At 34.8% G+C, this 27,413-nt stretch overlaps 1 protein-coding gene across 3 annotated transcripts in view; it reads right to left on the bottom strand.

Moving 5' to 3' along the window:
* The window catches only part of LOC110112331 (DNA-directed RNA polymerase I subunit 1), a 112,413-nt gene that overhangs the window by 84,387 nt on the left and 613 nt on the right, over positions 1-27,413 (bottom strand). For all 3 annotated transcript variants that reach the window (XM_020844523.2, XM_020844525.2, XM_020844524.2), the window contains exons 3-7: positions 27,029-27,198; positions 13,498-13,657; positions 4,771-5,061; positions 2,757-2,945; positions 2,430-2,609 (exon numbers count right to left, since the gene is read on the bottom strand). In XM_020844523.2, the coding sequence (XP_020700182.1) occupies positions 2,430-2,609; positions 2,757-2,945; positions 4,771-5,061; positions 13,498-13,657; positions 27,029-27,198 (990 nt within the window). The remainder of the gene's footprint in view (positions 1-2,429; positions 2,610-2,756; positions 2,946-4,770; positions 5,062-13,497; positions 13,658-27,028; positions 27,199-27,413) is intronic.

The raw sequence follows: 27,413 nt of genomic DNA, 5'->3' as shown, positions 1-27,413 counted from the left end.
ACAAATTGTTGTATAGAAGCTATGATATGGCATAAACCAGACTTTCCTCATGTATGGTCGACCCAAAGCTTGACCACGGATTTGTCTACGACCCCCAAGGTTTGACGGACATTCTACAATCCCCGTTCTTCGATCTCAACCTAGAAGTTGACGACACCATCGAAGGATACGTCGACCGCATCCTCTTCACCTTGGCACCATCTATAGAAGAGCACCTACCCTCCGGACATTGGCGAATACTTGAACATCCACCTGCACCTCCTCCTCCGGTTGACTTTCTGTGGATCAAGAGCGTTGGCATCCTTTTCCTCTCGGCGGCAACTCTAGCTTGCCACGTCGTTCTACATCATCTACCTTTTTTAGATGGATTACCAGACTGGGAATGACAGATCTGTATTCCCCAGCTTGAGGGGTGTTAAATCCCAGCCGTCCCTTGGTCCTTGATCCCATAACCAGTACAGGGATTAGTAGGAGGTTCACCTGGATCACGCTGTTAAATCTGAATGTCCCTTGGCCCTTGATCCCACGGCCAACATGGGAATCCACAGGAGGCTCACCTAGATCACGCGGATCTCCTTCCATATTCCAATGGCTTATTTAGGAAGGATTATATTAAGGGAATTATGTATGATTCCATAGTTATTTGTTTCTTTATTAAGATATATTGTATAAATCTATAAAAAGGGATAGTTATGTGATGCAATTAAAAAAAACAAAATTAAGATTGCAAACAAAAAAAACTTGTCTTCCTTCCAAATGACAAAACACACACACAATAAAGCTTCTGACTACATTTAGAGCCACTTCATATTACATTAGGACAATACACGATGCAACTATCTTGCAACTTACAAATTTTTTAAGAGAAGAAAGATACAAATGGAATGGTTACCATGGAGAGAAGAAAGAAGATAGAAGTCCGAAACGATGTTTAAGAAGATAGGGAGGTCGAAGAGGATAGCTCGCAAGCTATTGAAAACCCTAAGGTTTCATTCCAAAAATCATCACATAACTCTCTCAACAAAAAAAACAGCAAACAGCCCCCTAAATAAGGAAAAATTGAAACCAAACAGCCTCCCACAAGTGTCACCCAATCAAAACAGGGAGAAAACCCAAAGAACAAGGCACGGCAAGCCCAAGAATCAAGCAGCCCAGCATCCCAATAGCCAACCAAGGAAACCAAACTGTCATGAAACCCAACAAACACCAAAGAAAGGCACAGCCAGCCCAGGAACCAAGCAGCCAGCCAACCAACAGCCACCAAAGAAAGGCACGGCTAGCCCATGAACCATCAGCCGTGAACTTCAAACACCAAGCAGCTAAGGACAATTGGGCCAAGCCCATTAGAAAAAAAAAAGCCCACAAATAAATACTCATTTGAATTTTTTTTCCTACATCATTATGTGTAATAAAATTAAGCATTTTCTCTCTCTAACTCTTTCAACTTAACATACTCGTTTCGCATTTTGTCTCTAAGTGTAAAGCAAATCTTCCACTTGAGCATCCTCATCTCTGCAACGTTTAATTCTTTGCTTCACTTTTAATGGCCAATATTCTACACCATAAAGTATTACAGACCTCACCACCATCTTATAATTTTTTTCATTAAGTTTAAGAGGTACTTTTTTATCACACAACAAGCCTGATGCATTCCTCCACATTAACCAACTAACTTGAATTACACTAATAATATCCTCATCTAACTCTTTGAACAATGGACCAGAGATATCTAAAATATGTACTCATTTTAATGAGTTAATCACCCAATGGATATTGAAGGAAAATCCTAATGATATATCTTTGAAGCTTAAGTGGAGGAACTTGAATGGCGATGCCCTAAATAGCATGCTTTCTTAAAAGCATGTACCAATGCCTACTAATAAGAGTCATTTGGGTGGGATATTTACAAGAAAAGACACTAAAATATGGATAGAAATGCCTAATTTAACTCAATTTTAGAAAAATTTAGCAGAATTAAGCTTGCAAAAATGATAGAACCAAAGCAACAAAAGGGAATTCTCACACTATATTGCTTCATATATACGTGAAATAAGAACAGCATAGAACAACTGGTGTTCCAAGACAGTAGATGACCAGAGAAGTAAAACAATCACGGAGGAGTCTAAATTGATCAAGCAAAATTAAGAATGTAAGACTACATAAACATGCTGATAAAAAATTGGCGCTAAAGAAAAATATCGACAATAATAATAATGATTATAAAAAACTGCTCAAGTCATGTCAAATAAACAAAAAAAAAAAGAGAGAGAGAGAAGGTCCCAAAAAATAAAAGAATACAATGTGTCCGTAAAGTACACTACAGACCATTCCTAAATTCTTTTTGCATTCATATTATCTTTATATATATATATTATCTTAATCAGTAATATAAAGAGTTTTCCACTAAAGGAAAAATTAATTAGGCTCACCTCTTTCCCGCTAGAAGCAGGAGGACGAAACTTGTTAGGTGGAACAAGAAGAGCCTTCAGGAAAAACATTGCATAACCTTTTTCTCTCTCAAAATTCCTTAAACGTCTGCATTGAATGTCACATATAAGCATGCATAGCTTTGATTCCTTCTTCCATAAATCTTTTAAAATACCTTCAGCCTATTCATATAAATGCAATACCAAATCAACAAATAATAAAAAGAACTAGTAGTAAATATACTAGTCCTAGAACATTCAACATATTAGATTGAAAAAAGGCGAATATTCCAAACAGAAATACAGCAAAGGGTAGAACAGCAAACCAACCTCCGTTGGTGGCAGATCAACCCTTCTAGATGACGCTATCTGCTTTAAAAATTCAGGAGGTAGCTCTCTAGATCGATTGGTTCTCTTTGAAGATTTTGCGGGATCCAATAGTTCTCCATCACCCTCTGAAGCAGTTCCTAAGCTATAATCTTCAATAGCCTTGACGCTAAACTCAGAACGTGGGAAAAACTGCAAGCCAGTCAAAATGATGTCAATAAAGTTCTGAAATACTTAGCAACTAATAATGTTAATCAGACAGAAGCAGAATCCAAAGCTTAACTGTCACACAATTTTCAACTGTCAGATTCATCAACAGAATGGCTTACATAAATTTAATTTTATGAATAACTACAGCTATTCACATCTCAATGTTATTCGTTGCGTCTGCACATTTTATGTTACTTATAATCTTGTTTTCTTTGACAAAAAAAAAAATAGTTCTATCACATTCGATCAAGTTAGGGTTCATAACAAAACTAGCAAACTATTCTTGTTATCTTGATAGTGTCAGTGGTGCTTGTGATGTTTCTGCTCCATTTAGCTGAGCCTCAAAAATAAGTTTAGCATTCTTTTTTCACCCACCCAAAGTTCTAGGGTGGGAATTACTATGGCGTAGGTGAGGATGTAATTAGAAAAGAAAGGGGTTAATAATGCTTATACTCAAGTCATTAGGGATATGTATGCATGAGCTATTGCTTGTGTTCAAACACAAGGAGGTTGGACCAAGTATTTTTCAATTTTAGTTGGAATATATCATGGATCAGTTTTAAGCCCTTATCTTTTTTTCTTTAATCAAGGATGTTCTTAATAGTCATTTGCAGTAGGATTCACCCTCGTGTATGATTTTTACTGGTGATATTCTTCTAGTTGATAAGACTAGAGAGAGAGTTGAAGGTAAACTTGAATTATGAAGGTCACCCTTAGAGTCTAAAGATTTTCATTTGAGTAGATCTAAAACAGAATACATTAAGTATAATTTTAGTAGTAATGGATCTAATGGGAGATCAAGACTTTTGGCGATCAAGTCATTAATAAGAATACACATTTTAGATATTTCGGGTATATTGTTCTGAGTGGTGGTGAAATAGATGGGGATGTTATTAGTAGAATTCAAGTTGGATGGTTAAGTGGAGGAATGCATCGACCTGTTGTGTGATATAAAAGTACCCCTCAAACTTAAGGGAAAATTCTATAAAATGGTGGTGAGACCTGCAATGCTTTATGGCGCAGAATGTTGGCCTTTAAAAGAGAAGAATACAATTAAGTTAAGTGTTGCAGAGATGAGGATGCTCAGATGGATGAGTGATTTTACTCTTAAATATGGAATGTGAAACAATCATATACATGAAAAGGTTGGAGTAACTCCAGTGGCAAATAAGATTAAAGAGAGTCGCCTCAAATGGTTTGGTCACTAAAAACTCAAGTTCATCAGCATCCAATTTCAATTCGAAATTAGATTCAACAACTCATCTTATGACGTCGTTGAAATATGGCATACAGGTAAATACTGCATTGACAACATACTGCGCAAGATTGTCCCATTTGACACCTATCAAGTTATTATCCACAGTTCACCCCTACAAGAAAAGCATGCAATGTTGCATAGCAACCCCTACCAGTGTACTAGTGGCAGATGTTATGATAGTAGGACATGCAAGTAAATTTATAAATGCTGCACAAATTTTTTTTTTACATATTATGTCTGTCATTTTGGAAAAAAAAAATTTACTCGCTTGTTGCTGAGGATTGAAGCATTAGACTCGCCATTAAGCCTGTCCAGGTAACAACAATAGTCAACAGTTTATTATGGTGAACCACACCAACATCAGCCGTTGATGGCATATCAGGTCAAAATTTATTAAACCATCTCATTTGGTTCCAACAATTATAAGCCATAAAGCATAAGGAAAATATTAACCAATAATATGTGGAACGTGAAAGAAGCATACAAGTTTGTCAACTTCTAGCTCTTGCATTTGGACCCCAAAAAAAAAAGATAAATAGCAACGAATACCTTTTCTAACCAACCAAATGTACGGCTCTGAAGCCTGGGATTACTTTTTTTACAGTAATCGCACTTCTTAGGCGTTTCTTTCATAATTTCCAGTAGAACAGAAGCAGCTTCAGCTTGCTGAATAGAGGTCCACCTTCTTTCCAAATAATTTGAATCTGAAAGTGAATCAGAGTGCTGCTTTGTATCTTCAGCCCCAAAAATTACCTCATCCCAAAAGTTGGTTGCCATCTTTTTGGCCGCAGTAATGTTGCCTTCAATGATAAGGTTCAGGATGGAAACATATCTGAGAACCTGAAATCATACAAGAATGACAAATGTTTGGCAACATCAGAATAGACCAGTAATAATAATCAAAATATTTCAATATTAATGATAATCTATTTAGGAACACCTGATTTAGAACAAATTAATAAAACTAGAATAATAAATGCTATAGTCTTTTATATAAATTCCAATATTGGCTTTGGGGTTTTAACCTACACATTAAACTAATTTCCAACTACCTATTAGCATCAACAACAAGAAAATCAAGCTTTTATCCCACTGCATGGGATTGGCTACATGAATCCTTTTTCTCCATTGTCTCCATCAAAAATCCAATTTTCATTTACATCTAATAAAAAAGGTCATTTCTAATACTTTCAAACCAAATTTTTCAGGTCTACCTCAACCTTTCTTAACATATCTCATATCTAATATATATACTCTTCTAATCAGGTTATCGAAAGACTGGCACTTTGTGACCAAACCATCTAAGACAACTCTCTCTAATCTTATCGACCATTGAAGCTACTCCAACCTTTTCACGCATATACTCATTTGGCATTTTGTCTTTAAGAGTAAATGATGGGGTCAAAAGAGACTTAACACCAAAGGAGAACACTTAAGAAAAAAGGAACACGACTCAATCCAAAAACAAGTGAACAACCACCAATAAAACAAACTCGATGCAAGAGAACTATAGGAAACTTAGCAAAATAAACTAATATAAAACAAAATACCCCTCAGAACAATCAACAAGTGGTCACATCACATATAACAATAAAATAAGAAATTAGAGAGCTCTTAGGAACATGCAAACCAGTGGTCCACCATAGCAATCTGATCCAACACCGTTGAAACTCCTCCAGCCAACACCAACAAACCAGCCAACAACAACACCGCAGAAACTCCTGTAGAGAAGAAAAATACAATTGGGTGCAAACTTACGGAGAGAAGAAAGAGTTAGAAGCCTTGGAGGAAGAAATAGGTGGAAGGGGAAGGTCTCAAGCTTAGGAAGAAACCCTCAGGTTTTTAGAGACAAATATCAAGCTTCAACAACCATCCAACAACAGAAAACATCACTATAAATATAGAAAAGGAGCCCAAAAAACACCCAAGGCAGCCACCCAAAATAGCCAACCAGAATAGAGAAAAAGGCACGGCAGCACCACAACTGAAAAGCCAGGAAAGGAATGGCCAGGAAAGGAACATCCAGAAGCAGAACAGCAAGAAAAGGAAAAGTTAGAAACTGAACAGCCACCAAAAAGGAGCATTCTAATAATAATATCCTCATCTATTTCACCATTACTTTGAATAATAGACCTCAGATGTCAAAAACATGTACTCTTTTTAATAACTTGATCGTCCAAAATCACAATCCCCCCACTAGATTCATTATTACTAAAATAAATTACACTCCATGTATTCGGTTTTAGATCTACTCAAACAAAAACCTTTAGCCTTACAACTCCATAATTAAAGTTTTCCCTCGACTCTCTCTAATTTTATCAACAAGAAGAATATCATCTGCATAAAGCATGCATCATGGTACATCCTCTTAAAAATGTCTAGTAAGAACATCCAAGACTAAAGCAAAAGGAAAAGGGCTTAAAGTTGATCCTTGATGTAATCCAACTGAAATAGTAAAATACTTGGTCAAACCACCTTGTGTTTGAATACAAATAACAATTGCAGTATACATATCTTTAATTACTTGAAATATAAGTATTATTAACTCATTTCTTTTCTAGAACTCATTAGAGCACTTCTCTTGGAACTTTATCACATGTTTTATCTAAATCAATAAAAATCATATGTAGATCCTCCTTATTCTCTCTATACTTCTCCCTCAAACCTCTCAACAAATGCATAGCTTCCAGAGTATAACTACTCGACCTAAATCAAAATTAATTTTGAGAAACATTAGTATCACGTCGTAATATATGCTCAATTACTCTCTCCCCATAGTTTTAATGTATGAAACATTAACTTAATTCCTCTATTTTTACACTCTTGTTCATCATCTTTAATCTTAAAAATAGGAACCAATACGCTCCTCCACTCATCTGGCATATTTTGTCTTCAAAATGATATTAAAAAGTTCAATGAACCAAGCAATTCCTTCATCTCTTAAGTATTTCACTATTTCGGTATTTCTGCACCTCTATTGAAATATATCAAGCTCAACTACTTTCCCACACTACATTTTCTATTTGTTTTTTATGTTATTGTACCTATTAGAACAAACTAAATTATTAAAATAAACATTTGAGGATAAATATTTTTATATTCTGTAATTTAGACCATGTATTTAAAACTCTGGACCAAGGTTGTGAAAATCGGACAAGACAACGAACCGGACGAAGGAAAAGTTCACGGTTCGGGGTCGAACCGGATGACGTAATAAATAATAATATTATTATAAAAAATAATAAAATTAACATAATAATGAAATATAATAACCATAGACTTTAATATAAATTATTGTTAATTTATATTACATATTTAGATATAAACTATAAATATAAATTATATAAAAAACTCACAATAAAAATTAATTGTTTATAATATATAATTAAATATAAATTTTAAATAGAAAAAAATCAAAAAATATTAACTAAAAAAGTAAAATTTCCAAAAAAATAAAATAAAAAATATTTATTCCATAGTTTATAAAATAATAAATAATCAAATAATAAAAACATAAATGGATAAAAAATAAAAAATAAATATTATCACTAAAAATAAATTTATAATATTAATAAAAATAAATTATAAAATACCATTACAGAAAAGATGTTTTGGCTTTGGCATAGTGTTATACATGAACACAAAGAGAGCTTTTTGCTTGTAATGCTTTAGTCCCACATCACTTGTTGTTGTTTTGTTTTGCATTAGTTTATATACTTTTTTGCTTTTTGGCACATGATAGAGCTCAATATGGGGCCTGTAAAGCCATGTGTGAATGTGCAAGTAATTATAAAATCATTTATGTAATAATTTATTTAAGAGTTTTATTATTAATTATATTAAATGATTAAGTTTATCAATTTATTTATTTAATATATTTATTTAATTATTTAAAAAAAATGGGACACGCCGATTTAAAAAATCGGGACGCGGTTCCCAGTTGAAAGCCGGTTGTTCAAACCGGATTCTGGCCGGTTTGATGCACCCCGGTTTTTAAGGGTGAACTGGACCAGTCTTCAGACCAGTTCACGGTTGAACGGGTCAGACCGGCCGGTCCGGTTTTCAAAACGTGGCTCTAGACATATACATGTCATAAAAAGAAATTCCTTTGATTTACTATTATAAGACATGAAAATGACTGCAATAATCTAACTGAGATCACGTTGTATATAAGTGGGACATCAGCACCTGATAAAAAGGAATACTTTGATTAAATATCCTAAGCATAGATATGATGGCACATCAATACATGGAAAGTTTATCATAGAAGGGGTGGTAGATCAATTGCCATGATTGAGTTGTTATGTGTGTTGTATGTGATTTAATTTAGTTTGTGAACTTTTCCTTAATGTTATGTTCTAAGACCAAGGGCATTTGTGTCTTTTGTCTAGTCAAGTGGTGGTGTCTATATATATGGCTATATTCCCCCCTTGTAAGATGATGATGATTAATTTTGAATGAATTCTGATTTTTGCTTTCTTCTCTTGTGTAAGAGTGAATGTGGTAGACTGGTGAAGCCCTAGGAGAAGGCAAATGAAGTAACTAACAGCCCATTAAAGTGAACTCTAGGTTTTCCCCCTTGTATCTCTTCCCCTTTCCCATCTTCTTCTTCCTCCCTAACCGTCGGTCAACCCCCTTCCCCTTCCACCGCCCACGGCAAGCCCACCACCTCCCCATCCAAGTTCCCAATCCAAAATTTCCCAATTTGAAATTTTGATCTTTGGGATTCCAATTGGACCCCACTTGTCCCTTGGAACTCTTAATATTAATTAATGGTTAGTTCACCCATTAATTGCCTCTCCTTATTTTTCATTCTCAAAATTATTTGGGAATTGGAAAAGGCACAACCCCTTCCCTTTCCTCATGGTTGGCCCACTCTTGGAACTCTTCATATTAATTAATGAGAAGTTGACCCATTAATTGCATCTCCTTATTTTCATTCTCAAAACTAGTTGGGAATTGGAAAAGCTGCCCCTTCCCTTTCCCTTCCCCATGGTTGGCCCACTCTTAGAACTCTTCAAGTTAATCCATTAATTGCAAAGTTAACTTTATCTTTACCCTTTCCCAAAACAAATTTTTCATTTTCCAATCCCACCCTCTCCCATTCCCCTAAGCCCCACCACTATGATTAACAACATACCATTTCTAATCTCCCCCAAATAGCAAAAACAGTGGCTTCCCTCCTTCCAAATTCGGCCAGCATCTCTTCTTCTCCACTGTGAAGCAAGACACAATGAAGCAACTACGGAGCGACCATTTGAAGATCAACCGGCCGAGACCACACCCCATCTGAAGGAAGCTTCCCTACGATGCAAACACCTAAGTCTTTCTACTCTTACTTCATACATTTAAGTAGATAGCTTTGAAGTCCAATTCTATGTGGCATCAATACTTTCAAGTTTATTTAAATTCTCTAACTTCTTAAATCATTGAGTGCATGGTTCTCGTAGTGACTGATCCATGTTAAACGTTGAATTTTTTTTTTTTACCAACCCATGTTAGCTAAGTTGTTGATTTTATTTGTCCTTCTTGAATTCTAGAACTTTGGTTGTGGTTAATTGCTATTTGTGGATTGTATTTCTTACTTGTTTGAAGCTTGTTTAAGCATCCATATAGTTTATAGAAAGCTGATTTTAAATTTAACTTATGTTTAATTTCATAATGCAAGTCTTCATGATGAGGACATAAGCAGGCGAATCTGGCACGTCTATCAGAGGAGACATCGTAAATCGACGGCTACGATTAGTAGTCTTATTTGTGATGCAATAATGTTTTATTTTTTATTTATGTTCTAGTTTACCATTGTACCCCTGAGAGTGATTAGTTCATGTTGTAGCCCAGAATGCAATTTCGCCGTTGTGTATTTTGTTCCTTGAGGCCTATATATGAAGGCCCTAGCTTTTGTATTAGGGATGATGATTGTTATTTCAGCACTTGTTATTTCTCTTTGTTGTGAGTCCTTTAGAGAGGAGAGAACCCTAAGAGACGACCAAGCAATTCTGTCAGCCGTCGGTAGAGTCCGGGCTCAAGGTTTTTATTCCCCTCTTCCTTTCCTTCAACCCCATACCACCGGCATCACACATCCTCCCCCAACTCCCGGCCTAACATTTCCCCTTCCCCCCCCCCCCCCCCCCCCCGTCCAAACCCTTCCCCAACGCCAAACCTTCCCCAAGCCCCAAACAGCCGATCTCCTCCCCACCTTCCTCCAAAACTGCTGGCCTCCCTCTCCTTCTCAAACCGCCGACTTCCCACCCCTCTCCACCTCAAGCAGTCGGCCTACCAAGCCCGAGCCGTCGGCCCCTCCTCCTCCACAAGCCCTTGATTTCAATTTCAAATTCAAATTGCCTCTTAAACACCTTCCTAATTTATCCTATTATTAAGTTGGAAATTCTCTTAATTTGAATTAAAATGAGATTTGAAATTCAAAACATTTCCTAATTAATAAATCTATTTTAAGAACCCCCAAAATCACTCCTAATCTGAAATTAATTAGGATTTAATTCCAAATCCCACATTCATTGCATGTAGACACCCTTCCTCTCTCTCCTTTGGCCAGACCCTTACCCCTCAATCAATGCCCTCCCACTCTTAATTAATTTTCTCCATTAATACTCTCAATCAACACCCTCCCTTCAAGGTGTGTCGCCCTAATTATTCTCATATTAGAGGATATTTGAATTTCAAAACTATTCCCTCCCTTCAAATTATAAAATCTGAAATTAAACTTCATATTTTAATTTATTTCCCCTCTACCCACCTAAACCTAAAACCTGAAATTAAAGTGGCCTCTTCTCCTAGCCTTGGCCGACCACCCCAACCTCTCCCTCCTCCTCTCATTCTCGTCTCCTTTACTTCATACACCATCCAAGGAAGAAGATACACAACCCCGGCCTATTCCCCCATAAATGGATGATCCTAAAAAAGGCCATGGATTCGTATACAATCATCAAGGACGAGTAGATGTGTTGAGATCACCCTTCTTTGACCTTGACTTGGAGATCGACCACACCATCGACGGCTGCGTCGACCGGATTCTCTTCACTTTGACGACTGCCATCAACGCGCACCAAATTTTAGGACAGTGGCGAGTTTTTCAACATCCACCGACTCCTTCCCCTCCATCAAGGCTTTCATTGGGCAATATTGTAGGTGTCTTGTGTATTTTGGTGGCATCTTTAAGTTTGCTGAAATTATTCTTCCGTTAAAACAACCCTCAAGAGTGAGAGTGAGCGGAACTCAAGGTGAACTTTCTATTTGTTAACCAGTGGATTTCAGTTATTTATGTTGAGATAGTTGCTATGCATGTTTGATATTCTTGCAACCTGAATGTTTTTAATGATTCCAAAAATTATTAATTTGATTATTATTTCTCCTAACATATTTTGGAAAAATTGTTTTTGCTCATGTGTGTACTAACATTTCAGGAAAATCATACTCCGATTACTAAAGACTTCAAATCAAGATCAGTTTAAATTTTATTGTAATTGAAGTCTGTATTTTTCATTTTATTGAGTCTGAGAGAGTGTGATTCTAATTGAGTAACTGACCACACACACACCGGGGGAGAGTTTTAAAATTCATATTTTTAAACTAATCATATTGTACGATACTCTTTCGTACCGGATGATCTGGTCAGTTATTTTTCCCAACAAGCAATGGAACGAACATAAATGGCAAAAAATTTTCTAAGTATAGTTCGTACGTACGATATTTTTTTATCGTACTGGGACGAACGACTCTGTTTTGTCCTAATACGAAGACGTACGTACGATATTTTTTATCGTGTCGGGACGTACGGACGATAATTAATTTCATACAGAGACGATGTCCTCTGTTTTGTTCACATAAGAGGATCGTACGTATGATATTTAATTTCGTCCCAGGATGAACGCATCTGTTCTGTCCTCGGAAGAAGATCGTACGGACGATATTTAATTTTGTCCCAAGACGAACGCCTCTAATATGTCTTCGAAAAAAGATCGTACATACGATATTTAATTTCGTCCCAAGACGAACACCTCTGTTTCTGTTCTCTTTCATTTCATCCTGATGTTTCGTACAAACGAAGTTTGAAAATTTTCTATTCATACCAGACGAATTTATTTCGTACGGGACGATGATCGTGTACGAATTGATTTCGTACTAATTAACAATGAGTTCGTACGCGACAGTATTTGAACTGTTCGTGCGTACAAATATACGATCGTACGGTATGATCGTGTACGTTCAAAATTGAAAACTTCAGTTTTATTGGCGATTTTTTGTGTCTTTTGTATAAAAGGTCCACTAAAAACTGACACTTAATCTTTTTGTCATCTGGTCTTCGTGATTTGTAAAGGGCAATTGAATGAGAGAGTGTTATCTGCCTACACTTGGAGAGTGTGAACAGCCGAAGGTTTTCTATCTACACTCGGAGAGTGTGAAAAGACGAATGTTCTCTGCCTACAATTGCAGGGTGTGAAAGGACGAAGGTCCTCTGCCTACACTTAAAGGGTGTGAAAAGATGATTGTTCTCTGCCACACCGGGGATTGGTGGAAGAGATTTTTGCAAAGGCTTCTCCGCCTTGCTATGAGAGCAAAAGGAGAGTCAATTTGGTAATAGTGCAATACCTGAAGTGGGAGGCTTCAGGGAGTGGATGTAGGTCGTGTTTGACCGAACTACTATAAACCTTTGTGTCATTTTTATTTCCGCTCCATATTTACTTGCTGCAAGTAATTTTTTTCGTGGTTAAAAATTTACTTTTAAAACTTGCTACAAATAATTAACTGGTTTCACTTTTAAAATCCAAGAAGGTTAATGTTTTAAAATACCAATTCACCCCCCCCCCCTCCTGGTTAGCCTTAGGACATTAAATTAGGTTTAACAACCTAATTAAGATTCAACAATTTATGCATCTAGCTTTACTATAATTTTGTTGTTATTTTAAATTGCCAAAGCACAACAACAACTAAGAAATCCTAAAATCTAATCTTGTGAAACATTAATTTTAAAATTAGCAAGCTTAACAAAATTTTTATTAAATTCCTACAATTCCTTTTATGTTTCACATCACTTCACATGCTAGTCCTACATCAGGATAACTAGTGCTAATACAATACATTTAATATATTAGCTTTCTTTGTTCTCCACTTGCAACTCAGAAATTAGTAGTAATGTAATAGAATATCATTGCAAATAATAATAATGAAATATAGTCACAACGATGATGTTAGAAGTAACAGGAAAATACAAAAAAAAAAGTTGAAAAAGCAGGTCTAATCGGTACAAGAAGTTACCTTTTTTTCTCCCATCCTAAAGTTATGGCAATATAAACAAGCAATTTGAAGAAGATTTTTAAGATTCCTAAACATCAATGGATTGTAAATTGATCTTGCAAGCTCAATATGACCATAGTGACCCGGGCATTGTAAATCTTGTTGGCCACAAGATTTGCACCTAAAAAATAGTAATTAAAATGTTCCAATCAGTATAACTAAAAGAACCAAATGATAAAACAAACTAACCAAAATAGTATTAATAACACGCCTAATCCTTGTACATAAAAAATACGATTCAGAGCTCATATAAAAATAGCATAATAACACAATTTGCAATTTTAAGAAATCTAACCTAGACCCTATGGGATTTTGTAATTGCATAATTACCCCCTTGAATTTCTCCAACATAACGACCAAGATTAAAATCAAGAAGCAATTCTAAAAACAGTATCCAAAACATCAAAAAATAATTCACATGCATATAACCAAAATTGGAAAAACCAACATTGGCAGAGATTGTCAAGCTATCACACTCCTAGTCTCCTAGTCAAGGCTTTGATGGATCCTTTAAATGGCCTGCAACATCCATCATGGTTTAGCTCTACACACTCTTGGATAAATAACTAAAACAAGTGGTAGGAAAAAATCATATCATACTATTGAGCGAAGATTTTAGTGATGAGTTCAATCACCCGTAAGAAATGGCAAAGAAATCTTCTCCAACAAAAGTTGGACAATTTAAATTTCAAGTTTTAGAATATTCAAAAACTAAATTAGTGCAGGAAAAACTAGTGAGATTATCCCACAAATTACAAAACCATTATACTAGTACTATAAGCATATAACCGCAACCGTGAAAAGGCCAACCTATACTACACAAATTCAGAAGTCCATAACACTTTTTATAAGAATCCCATGACTATAGTTACGTTTTAAAAAATAACAGGCTAATCATTTATTCATCCTAAGCAACAGCTACCAAAGAAAAGCAGCCACCATCTATCAGAGAAGTTTCGCAAATCAACCTTCACCAATTAGTTGAAACGGAAAGTTTCCAAGTTAATTTTTTTTCAGAGCTTTTCAATTCACCTGACCAATATCAGGTTTAGGTCCCCCAACTTTATATTTATGTTGTTGTGTTAAGTGATATATAGAAAGTTAATTCATTCTTGGTCTCACAAACGGACAAGCTGCTCTGTAAGTTTCATTACTAATTGAGACCAAAAGCAGCAATCAATTTCCATAACACATCTATACAGTAATAAGCAATTCTTCACTGAATTCTCAGCCGATGTTGCCCGTATACCATTTAAAATGTTAATCTCTAAACTCTCTTCGCATACCTTTAAAAATGTTATTCCTAAAACTCTCTTTCTTAAGGATATTTTGAGTGTCTAATTGCATTTCAAGTAATGGAATATCAAAAACAACCATAAAATAACTCATAAAATATTGAAGTGTTGCATATATATCAAGTTGTCATAATATGATATAATAATAAGCATAACCACCACAATTAAAACATGAAGCATTTCCCTAAGTTTAAGTACATTGTGCCCAAATAAAATTTACCAAAGCAACCCAACATGATTAGTAGTAGCAACAATAGCAACAATAACCAAAGCCTTATTCAACAGGAACCGATCAGTCTTATAAAGTTAATCATTCCTTACAATAATTATGAAGGTTACCAAGCTAATTCTATTGACCTTTTTTTCAAAACTAATCAAGTTCCAGTGTACTTTTCTATCTTACTAGCCTTTAAAACTAAGTTTTCTTTATAGCAGAGACTCTATTTCCCATCATGCATGCCGCTATATCATCTTGATAAAACATTCCTCGATTTCTCAAAGATAAGTTCATAGTTAACACGTTATTAAACTACCATTCATCACCAATCAAGATATAACAAAGTTCATCTCTTTCCAATTTTGTACTTCCACTAAAACCAAAATATCCACAGTCCAATGAATCTATATTGCCCACACATCTAACAACCATACATATATATACATACATATTGCCCACACATATATGGTTCACAGCTCTTAAGCTCGTGATATATACCTCTAGTACAAAATTTTCAAGAAACACTTGCTGTTTTTTCCATTCATTTTTGCCTTAAATCTTTTTTTATTTCAAGTTTCAGCATCCCTAAGGATTTCTGTTCTTTGCAATAGAATAAACAAAGGAAGTAATCCATGTTTATGTTTTGCAGCTTTGCCCTTCAAGAACAAGATCCTATAGGTATTAACTTAACTTTTTTTCAAGCATCATTACAATAACAATGCAATAATCCCAAACTACGTTTCGCACCTTCGCACTCCCATAACAGGTTTATCAAGTACGAACACTCTTATTTAAGTGTTGGTAAAAAACACATTAATTAGGTTCACAATGCAATTTCTATCCAACACCCCTCAAAAAATGCTGCAATATTTTAACCCTTGCATGCTAATTTTACAGAATCCCTGATTTTGTAAAAAAAAAATTTATTGTCATTATTGATAAGGGTTGATGGTTGACTATTAGGCCCCGTTTGGGATGACGGCTCTGTTGCGGCATAATTTAAGATGCGACTTGAGGTTGTTTGGGACAGTGTGTTGCAACGGAGGAGTAAAAATTTGCACCTCGCAGTCTGCTTTTGGCGACCAAAATGTGTCTCTCGCAGTATGTTGTGTTCTGCTGTTCTGCAACAAGAAAAAGGTGTTATACCCTTCCCCTCTTCCATTGCTATCCACTTGCAGAGTAGATTCAGATACTGTTGTTTACAAGATGCCAAATCGCCGAGCTTCTCACAGCAACTCTTACCAGTTGAAATTTTCTCCTCTCGTTGCTTGTAGTTTTGCTCAATCAAGAGTACATGATTTCTCAACTATTCCTTTTGCCGACCTAAGGCTTCCAAGACATCTACAATTTGTATTCAGGAAGCTAAAATTTTCAAAATTCCCTTTTGAATTTTGCACCCTCATGCTATTCTGCCTTAAAAAAAATTTCATCATTCATGAAATCTCCATGCTGTCATATTTCGACACATTTTATTTTTCCGCCATTTTTTTCTTATACTACTATCAATTGCTCTTGAGTATGGAGAGGAATGTGACTTTGTTTCTACATGTTGCAGTTATATGGCTTACTTACGAGCGCATATTCCAATTTTAGGCAAAGTTTTCTTAAATTTTTCGGCTACTGATTGCTTTTCATATCAATTTTGAAGAATACATATTCCATTTTATAACTCAAATATGTTATTACTATGTAACAAATCATATTTTTTCTCCCATCGGAGGAAGGTGTTGACCTCGTTTTTTCCTGTCGAGTGTGTTCGATCGGATTAATTGAATATCGTCAAGCCCAACTTAAGTTTGAGGCGACTCGAGTCAAGTCAAATTGAACCCGATGAAGTTTTATTAAGCTCGATTGACACTCGAGACCCACGTTAGGCCCAATTTGAGTCAAATCAACGTCTATTTGAATTTAATTTTGTTAAATTAATGTGGCCGAATAAAACTAAATTTAAATCGACTCGAAATTGGATCAAATTGGACTCGATTAGAACCCAAGTTTAACCCAAATCAACTTAATTATTTTAAAAATGTGTTTAATTTTATTTCTTAAGCAGTATTCTTACTCTTAGTTGTCGGCACCTCCTTGGTTTGGAACGGGATACAGCGACTATAGCAGTATCGAGCGAACCGCTCTTCTCATCCACTCGCCTCAGGAGGTCGCAAAAGCCCTCGTTCTGTCCCCCCCCCCTAAGCAAAAGGCCAAATACCACTCGATTCTCCATATTTGCACAGCTCAAGAAGAAGACCGCTCTCTCTCGTCGCTCTCTGGTTCAAAGAAACCAGTGCAGAAGAGACTTTGCCCAACGCCTCTCCTCCCTCGACAAGCAGTCCATCCTTACCCTAGCCGCCACCCCTTTTCCTCTTGTATGAGAAGTTTCTCTCTCTCCCTATCTGAACTGCTTTAGCCCTTGCACGTTCGGGATAAGACGAACAAGTTGTGCCCCCTTGTTTTGTCTGATTCGAACAAAGAAGTCACCCAGGAGAAGTCGATCGCTCCCTTGTCTCCGTGTCGAAGTCGCTCAGTCCGCCAACCTCTCATTTCCATTCACAGGTACCTTCTTCCCTCACCTAATCCTTATCTTCTCTTTCTCTATGTTCGTTGTTTTCTTTATTTAAAAAAAATGTCTGTCGTTTTCTATCTTTGCTATTCCATATTACTCCAAATGTTTTGGTTCTTACACAAAGTAATTATGCTCTTATGACATAAGCTATGCATTGTCTCTTATATATTTTGCATCACAATTTGATTCTTATTCAATGAAATTATGCTCTGATGACATCAACTCTGCATCACCTCTTGTGTATTTTGTATCGAAGTTTCAGTAAAGCAAAAAATCCATTAATGCATTCTTACACACAATTCTGTCTGAATGTGGAAAATCATTCTGAAGAAAAGATAATATTGGTTCAATGATTTTAGTCTCAAGTACAATGTAAATGAAGTGTTTCTGAAATTATTATCTTGTGCATTTTTTTCAGCGAAATCTGTTTGTTTTGACAATGATGATTTTTGTTTTCCTTTTATCAGATGAATGGGAGAAACCTAATATGTTATCTATTAAAAAATAATCATAATAATAATTAATAATAATAATCGAAGGAAGACAAGGTTGACGAGTGTATATATATATATATATATATATATATATATATATATATCACAGATCATCTAAATAAACAAGATTTAAAGTTCATCAATGTTTTAATAATTATTCAGTTGGCACACAAGTCACTATTAATGTCGAACACACTTCAAAATCTTGATTGAGAGATTTATGATTTCCTTTAAAAAAAATGAAAATCTCTTGTTTTATAACATGTTTATTTAAAGCAAATGTTGGTGATAGTTTGTATAAAATATTCATAAACCCTCATCGTCGTATGGTTTGCAATTGATTAGAGAGTTTGTTTAATATTGATCATTCGATATTTGCAAAATTAATTAATCATCTTCATTCATACCTTGGCTTTTGAGCTTCTAGATAGATGTAAATCTTGATATTAGATCCCTGATTGGCATGCAGTTAAATACATCATAATTAATATAATTAAAAAAGGGTGTTTCTATATTAAAATATAATTTTATTCAACGGTTTCATCAGCCTTGAGATAAGACATGTTAAGGGAATGCCGTTTTTATTCCCTATGTGTTGTCCACATGAACAATTGTTCTCAAATATTGCGTGTGTATTTTATGTGCTCTACATTTTGCCACTATCAATCAAGCTTTAAAAAAAAAGGGAGCAAATGTGAAAGATTAAATGTGAAATTCAATAATTCGCTCTACACATGCATTCTTTTGCTTCAAAACTTCTCTTAGACTCATGCATTCTTGTGCTTCAACACTTCTCTTAGACTTTGGTGCCGAGGATTTATTTATAGATTTGTTAAATATTTCGCATTTAATGGAAAGTTTTTTGGAAAGATCTCTCACCTACTAATTAAAGATTTGCCAATGAATTTTAATCACAACTGAAAGAAGGTTGAAGGATGATATGTTTGTTTAAAAAAAATGAAGTTGATTTGTTCTTATCATTGTTGAAATCTTAAGATTATTCCTTGCCTATACATAACATGCTTTAAAATCCGAATTGGAGAACTTCATGTAGCACAGATAAATGTCATAGCCTATTATATATTGTTTGAGATTATATATTCAAGAACAAAGTTTATGGAAATTTGAGTTGATTCAAAACTTGTTTCATATAGCACAAATTCAAAGGCGTCCTCATATGATTGAGGATCGAAACCATGTATAACTATATGTTTAAATTTCACTTTATAAATTGATTTTTTGGGAAAATTCATATGTCCATTTTTGTGCTTCGAATCATTCCATGCTAATGAGTAGATTCAATTCATGTTTCAAGCCATGCATAGATTCAATTCCAATAAATAATATGATTATGACTTGAGTTGTATATTCATATTTAAACTTTACCGATGTCAACATATTTAACCCAAGTATTTTGTTCATGTTGAAGTTGTATGTCATGTTTCAATTGCAATGCATAACTTGCAAGCATAAATCACAAATAGGTTATGTATATTACAACAACACACACATACACATTTGATATCATGTAAGTGCAAATATTTATAACTACGATGTGTGATGTTTTTAGCTTTAAGCCCAATCTTCGTAAAAATAGAAGCTTGAAACTCATTGAGACCTCTTGTTTGTAAACAAAATAAATGATTGTTCCTTCTTTTAGTTTCTACACTTTCAATAAATGATTCACTGGTTTCCCTCCTAGACTTGTATAGTATCTTCTTATTCATGGTTGTAAGTATTTCCTGAATGTCATGCAAATACATGATTATTGATGGAATGGCAATGTAATTTGACCCTCTTATAGAAAATATTAGAGAGAGATGAATGATTATGTCAATTTTGGATTTCACTTGTTATCTTTACCATAATTTATGGTGAATGAATACTATCAGAACTTGAGAAATATCTTGTTAGGAACCTTATTTTGATTGTGAAAAATCATAGCTATAATGTCATGCATATATATACATTTGTGGAATTTCTTATGACATGTTTCATTTATTTATGTTTAAAGTGATTCGTGTCTCTCGAAGTTTATTTTCTCATGGTGCTTTAACTACCAATTTGTAAATGGCTTATTTGGTTTACTTCCTATATAGTATTGATTAAGAGAGCATGAAAAGAGGAATGAGTATTTACATTGACTTTAAGTTATTTTGATTCTTTGAGTTTTATCTTATCCGCCATCCTCTATCTATACACTTGATAGAAAGTTTGATAACCGTGTTGGAAACATCACCTATTTTATTTCTCAACTACAAACATGTATGGAATCAACCCAACGATATTTTGCCCATATTAGAAAGTCTTTATATATCTTATGTATGATTTATCTACATGCTTTGCAATAGTGAATTTTTATGTTTAATGTTATTGGATTGTCATGTGATCCATGTGTAAAATTTATTTACTTATTGTTTGCGAGATACAACGTGTCATGCATATGTCGTTGGTTGTTGAGTCATTCGCATGGGAGCTTTTAAGTGGGCACGACCCGGGTCAGGTATATCTTGATAGTTCTGTAGAGACCTCCAAATGCATGTCGAATGGAAAATACAATAGCACACACTTCACAAACTGCTCTTTTATTTTCCCACATGAACATATTTATTAGGATGTTTAGTTAGCCGGCCAAAGCTTGCCCCCATATCATGAAACTTAGAGACCCTTAGGGTCATTTTAGGCATGTAATGTAGGCCACTCATTTGTGTCATTTGCATCGCTTTTCCCACATGAAGTGGGCACTGTTAGGATGATTTTCTTAGAATTTTAAAACACGTATATAACTCTAACAATTATTTTGTAATGATTTTTAAGCCTCTAAATGTCTTTCACAAGCATATTAAAGAAAAGTATATCAAAAAAAAAAAAATATGAGCTCTAGCATGTTACGTAGTTTCTTTTGGTTAGCTATATGATTGCAATCTCTTAAAACTTTTGGTTAGCTATATGATTGCAATCTCTTAACAATTAGTATGTTCAATTATTATTTGAGCCTAATGTATAACCTATGTTATGATGTTCATTTGCTCCAAACAACATAAAGAATTCTTAAAACTCACAAAACTAATTGATAAAATATACTGCTAATGAAGTTCTAACTTACCTCAAAATTTATAATCAACCAATCCTCATAATAATAACTCCTTAAAATTTACTAAACAATCAACATAAACTTAATAACAAGATGATTATCTGGTAATCCGGGCCTACGAGGCTATTAACTTAGCCCCAATGATGGTGAAATAAACCTTATGGCCCTGGTTTAACAAGGGTAGTCCTTACATAACATAAATAATTAGTAATAAACTATCAACAAACTAAATCTTGTAACTTATATCCTAATCAATTCGAAAATATAAGAAGTGCATATCAAATTTAATCATTAAGTACTAGAAGTGACTAATAAAGTGTAACAAACATAAAAATTTCTGATTGAATTCATATACATAGACCCTTTTAATCAATTCAAACTCCTAAAATCCTTTAATTAACTTACAACAACTAAAACTCTCCTAACTAACATACAACTTTAAAGTCATTAACTAGTAAAGTGGAATCCCAAAGCATATAAAATATACCTCTTATCAATTCCTAACTTAATCATAAATAATAATATACATTAATTAAGAATAAACTAAATTAAAACTATTAAAAACTTTTCAATGTTTAATAAAACACTAAGAAACTAACACTTAAACTTAAACTAAAGTCCTCTAACTACAAGTAAATCAAAAGTGTACTTGTTGGAGGAGCAAATTAACTTCAAATTACACTCTAGTGCCTCAACCCATATAGGATTTATATTCACATTTGTACATCCTCCCTTAATATACATGAGGTATATATGATGGACTACCTTGAGCAACGAGGCTAAGTGTCCTAAGGAGGCTGGTTTCTCGAGCCCACTGTAATAACGTCACGAACCTCATAAATTAAGGAGAGATAATACAAAAGTTTATATACATCATTCCCTTATTAAAAATTCAAAGTCACCCTTAAGAACCTAAGTTAATTGCCTTGACCACCCAACTATTAAAGCATAGGTTAGGTAGAACCTATACATATCTCTAGGCAGTGAATCTCTCTACTCTCATTTCAACCTTTAAAAATGAATCTACCTTAGACATATAGAGCCTAGGATTTTCTTTTTTTATGGTGGGCAATAGGCTCATCTTAGTGGTGTCACCTATTAGTCATTCCCCGAGTCTTAGATCATTACCAAGGGAATGACTAACCAACCCTTGCCACCTATAAAAATCATATCATCTTAATTAAGAGTAGAATTGAGTATGGGTCATTTGTCCCTCAATTCTTTATAACCTTAGTATAGATTAGGGCCCAAGCCTTTTGGGCTTTTAATAATTTAATAATTAAATTTTTAATCCTAAAGCTAAGTGTTAATTAATTCACCTTAAATGACTAAACACTTAAAAAGAAATTTGAGGGTTAATAAATTGAACAAAAAGAACCCGACCTCATAACTTGAACCACTCACCTAATTTAGGCTAGTAAGGTACACCCTTTTGCACACACTTAGATTTTTTGCATACACTTAGGTGCTGGATAGAACACCTTTAATAGGCACCCTAGGGCATGGTGTAACAAGGATAACCTTTTCACTTTCTTTCTTTTTCGTTTTGTATTAGTGATGATATATATGGTGATGTGTTTTTCAGGTTTTCTTTAGTTTTGATTTCTTTCTTTTCTTTCTGATTAATGAATGGGCACTTGCCCTTAAATGATTAGATATTTTTTTAAAATATCTTTTACAGGTGGTCATGTTCCCAAAGGGAAATAAAAAAATGCTTAAATCATAATTATAAATGCATTTTGTAACAGGTACCACGAGGAATGCTAAAGCCCTTGGGAATATGGCCCTACGAACTAGGTTGTGGGTGATTTATATATGATTACTATCACTGTACTAATATGTATTTTTTGTAGGAGCTTAATGCAATTTTCTTCTTTTAAAATGTAATTTGATTTAAAGAGTTGTGAAAGCTTATAAATGCAGTATTTTTAAGATATTAGGGATCCAAAACGAAAAGAAAGTTCCTTACAGAGAATTTTTTTTCATTTTGATATCTTATTGGACTACGCACCACGAAGAGCTTGAAAGGATAAGAAGGCGAAAATAAACGAAAAATACCTCATTTTTTAAGACTTGCGTCATTTCATAGGGATATAATTAGGGTTATTGTCGTTGCGGCACGGCCACCCTTACTTTTCAGCACTTTTTGGGTTGTATAATAAGTGGTGTTTGCCACAGACTTTGAACATTTTGATTAATATTATGATGATGTGTTTACTTTGTTTGCGCATTAGAACTATATTCTTTTTCTTACGTTTCTTACTCTGTTTTGATTTGGGGTGGCTCGGACGGAGTCTTTACATTAGGCTTTTTAGGATGTTAAACCTTCTATAAAGCTAAAATTTGTTTAAGGAAGATAAAAACTAATATATGACTAAAATCAACAAATTTCTCAAAAATTAATGCATTGCTCATTTAAAGGGTCACCTTTTAAAATGATAATGAGTAAGTCTTGTTCACGTAATAGTGACTACTGGCCAATCCTGATTAGCAACACCTATACATGCATAACCCTGGGTCAATCATATAGATTTTTATTTTATAACATAGAGGAATAGTTCACTTCGCATAAGCATAGTAACATCCATGGTCGGGTTTAGTGCTCATTTCCTTTCTATACCTCCCACCACTCTTGCATTTGCATAAGACTGAATTTTATGGATTTAAAACGCTAGGTGGAGTTTAACTGATACGCCTTTCCGAGCATGGTGGTAAATCCAGGTCAGGGCTGTTAGATCCCTAGTGGGATTTAAGTTATAAGTCTCGTTGTGGTATGTTGCATTAGGTCGTGAACATCTATACTGAGTTTACAGTACGTCCCTTGTAGATTTAGGATCAAAGGCTGGCGGTATTAGTATATCGTGGCATGCCTTATCGTGGGTAAGTCCTTCATTCTTCAGATGCTATAAATTCTACCCATCCGAGTCATTTTGATGGCACCGCTTCCATCTTTCCCTTACGCATGTGGTATGAAGTGAATTCTCTTCTAGTTTCTCTTATTTTGATTGGCTGAGTGCTTGTTTGATTCGTGTGTGTTGAAGTAACCAATTGAGTCTATCTTCATTTAATTTAGGAGAGCCTAAAAATTCCTTATGCGCTAAATCCCTGGAGAGAATAATGTATCATCTTTAATTGAGAGTTTTCTTAGGTTGAGGACTAAGATGTAATTAACAACATGGGCTTATGCCCGTAGTAAACCGATCCCCACATCAAATAAGCCTCGTTCGAGCTGATGTATCGGATGGGAGAATTTTCGTGACTTTGATCCGGTTATATATATTATTAATCATCGAGATGTATAGGTGAAAACCATTATCCTTCATAGTTAATCGTATATTTTTTTATGGTTAATCGTATATATAATCTCATCTGCTCTTTTATTGGTCTGCTTACTAGAGTGTAAAGGCCTATGACCGTTTTGTTCTACAGGATAGTGCGATCGTACCATTTGCATTCTGTTCCGCGTGAGTAGAATTCTTTCGAAGACCCACAAATGGTCACCTTTTCAACATGCTCTCTTGACAAGGACTCTAACATACGAAGACGAAAGATAAGTCTCAAGCAACCGGAAGTTAGAGAGCTAACGATTGGTATGGCTTCGTACGGTGAAATGGTTGTTGGAGAATACAAGGAAGAGGAAAAAGAACCAAGAATCCGCGGCGAGGCAGGTGCGGGGATGCCAGAGGCTGGATGTCAGTCCACGAAAGGACGGGATCCAGGTCACCGGGTCATCTTCGGGTTTTCAGGTCAACCCAAACCCGACTCGATTTTCAGACAAGTTAGAAATCTAAACCCGAACCCTACCCGTTTTACAAACGGGTTGACCTGAACCCTGATTTTTTCGAGTCAGGTCCAGGTCAAGTCAACTTTTGACACCCCTAAACGAAAAGATGCATGGACAAGAAGAGAAAAGTTGTGATGGTGGTTGTACGGGTTTAAGCAAGCACCATAGAACTCAATAACACAACTTAAGGGCTCAATTGAGTGATAAAAAAGGTCAAAGAATCAATGATCATTTCATTTATTTTTATTAATGATTTTTGTAAATTGAAATCCATATGAACTAAATTAATAACATTAATCAAACACCAAATCTAAGTAAATAGTATATCATAAATTGAGCAAAGAGTTAATCTTGAAAATGAAGTAGCTCACAAGGTAAGACAATCTTTCCTCAATATGGTTTGAATCAAAACAAAAAGAAACTCAATTTAGTTTGAACCAAAAGATGCACATAAGCACACATACAAGCACAATCACAAACACTGGCAAATAAGCATGCACACATTCACACACACCCATACATGTGCATGCAAACAGTGCTTGTGCATGCACATGTACATTTCACATTAGCATATGTTTAAATTGCATTGACTAAAAATGAAAAAGAAAATATTGTTGAAACACCTCAATAATATATCAAGTCAGCAAAAGATACGATGTCTAAATCCAAACTTTGCTATCATAATTCACGTTTATCCTAATCCACCTGATCATCTACCTTCCCATCTAATCGAACATTTCTTTCATATCATATATAGTGAAAGAAGAAGAACGTCACAAGGAGACGGTGGAGATGAGGAAGAAGGAGAACCCGCCCTTCTTATTCATCCTACTTACAACAACCCTAATAATGAACAGAAGACGTTGGGTATTCATGACATGCATTTTGGTCACTTAGCCAATTAAATTCTTAGAGTCTCTGACCTAGGTTATTTCTATATAATGGCTTGAAAATGCATACAAAAAGCCCTAAGGAGGGTCAACCAAACTAAGGGATTTCAATCAATCCCTTCTATTATGAGTTGTGGATTCTAAATCAAGTGTGGTATCAGTACCTTTATTGAATTGTGCATTGGAGATGAAAATACTTGAATTGCATGATACCCAAGCTAAGGATTTCCTAATGCTAAGTTATCGACCATTCATCACTGGTTTTGGAATGGGCCTATCACTGGTTTTGGAATGGGCTTTACGGTTAAAATCTTCTTCTCCAAAAATAGAACTTTCAATAACATCTCCTGATTAGTAAAAATGCCCATCATGAGATTATAACTTCATTCATTGCTATGGGAGATATGGATTAAGTGATATAACATAAAAAGTTATACAAACAGATCATGTAAATTACAGGGATTAAATGAGCATTCAAAACTCTTTCACATGCATACACCATAATTACAACAAAATGTGTGATTAATTAATAACATTAAAATATAAAAAGAAAAATCTCAACACCTAAAATAAAGTAAGCAATATGCAAATATTCTAGAGAGGACTAAAAATTACCAAAGTAAACATCAAAATCAGTCAGGTACTCCTCATCCAAGCCATGAATATGAAAAGATAAAATTACACAATATATAAACAAAAAATCACAACAAATTCTTAGTCATGCACTCTCCTATAATCTCAAAAAAGAAAGATGAGCTACCCTACCTCAATAAGTTCATTTAGCTCCTAATGCCAAAAGCTATGATATAAAAACAAGAGAAAACATGGGTAGACTGGATGTGTCATGCATGCAAAACTGGGTAAAATGGTGGATTTTTTCAGAGAAGCTGACTTCTTCCAATCAGTTTTACTAGTATATGAAAAAAAAAAAAAATCGGATACAGCTACCTGCAATAAACATTCAAAAGAATTTGGTTTAAAGTTATCAAAATTTAACAAATCAAAATCAGTGCATATTTAGATTTGTGATAAAACGTGAGAGGTAGTTTGCAGATCAATAGAGCATTTATCCCCAAAAAAACTTTAGAATTTCAAAAGAACCAAAAAGAAAGGAAGCACATGAGGTCTATAGAGATGTTAATGGTAGGAAGCACTAACGTATCAAGCTCCTTCATCGGTCCCAATGCCGGGTCATACAATCCATCCGGAACAGGTGATTCCTTGATATCAAAAAGTTCTGCGTTCGTGATTTCCTTGAAGCTTATCTTCCTAACCTCGTCTGCGGAGTAAAAGCTGAAATCGATAGACTCCACAGTCTCAGATGCCGCCTACACAAGAATTTATTGATGTTATAATAATATACAGCGGTCCTTAACAATATATATCATAGAAAATAAAACAATATGGGGAATAATCCCGGGTAAACATTTTCAAAAAAAACGAGTCCCTGGGAAGAAAATTGGAATATTAGACAGTAATGTAGATTGTGAAACACAGTTGTCAATAGAACTCGGTGGAACCATCACAATGGAACAATTAAAAA

This window comes from Dendrobium catenatum, unplaced genomic scaffold (genome assembly GCF_001605985.2).
Source record: "Dendrobium catenatum unplaced genomic scaffold, ASM160598v2 fragScaff_scaffold_621, whole genome shotgun sequence".
In the NCBI taxonomy this organism is placed as follows: Eukaryota; Viridiplantae; Streptophyta; class Magnoliopsida; order Asparagales; family Orchidaceae; genus Dendrobium; species Dendrobium catenatum.
This window is presented reverse-complemented; position numbering and strand designations above follow the sequence as displayed.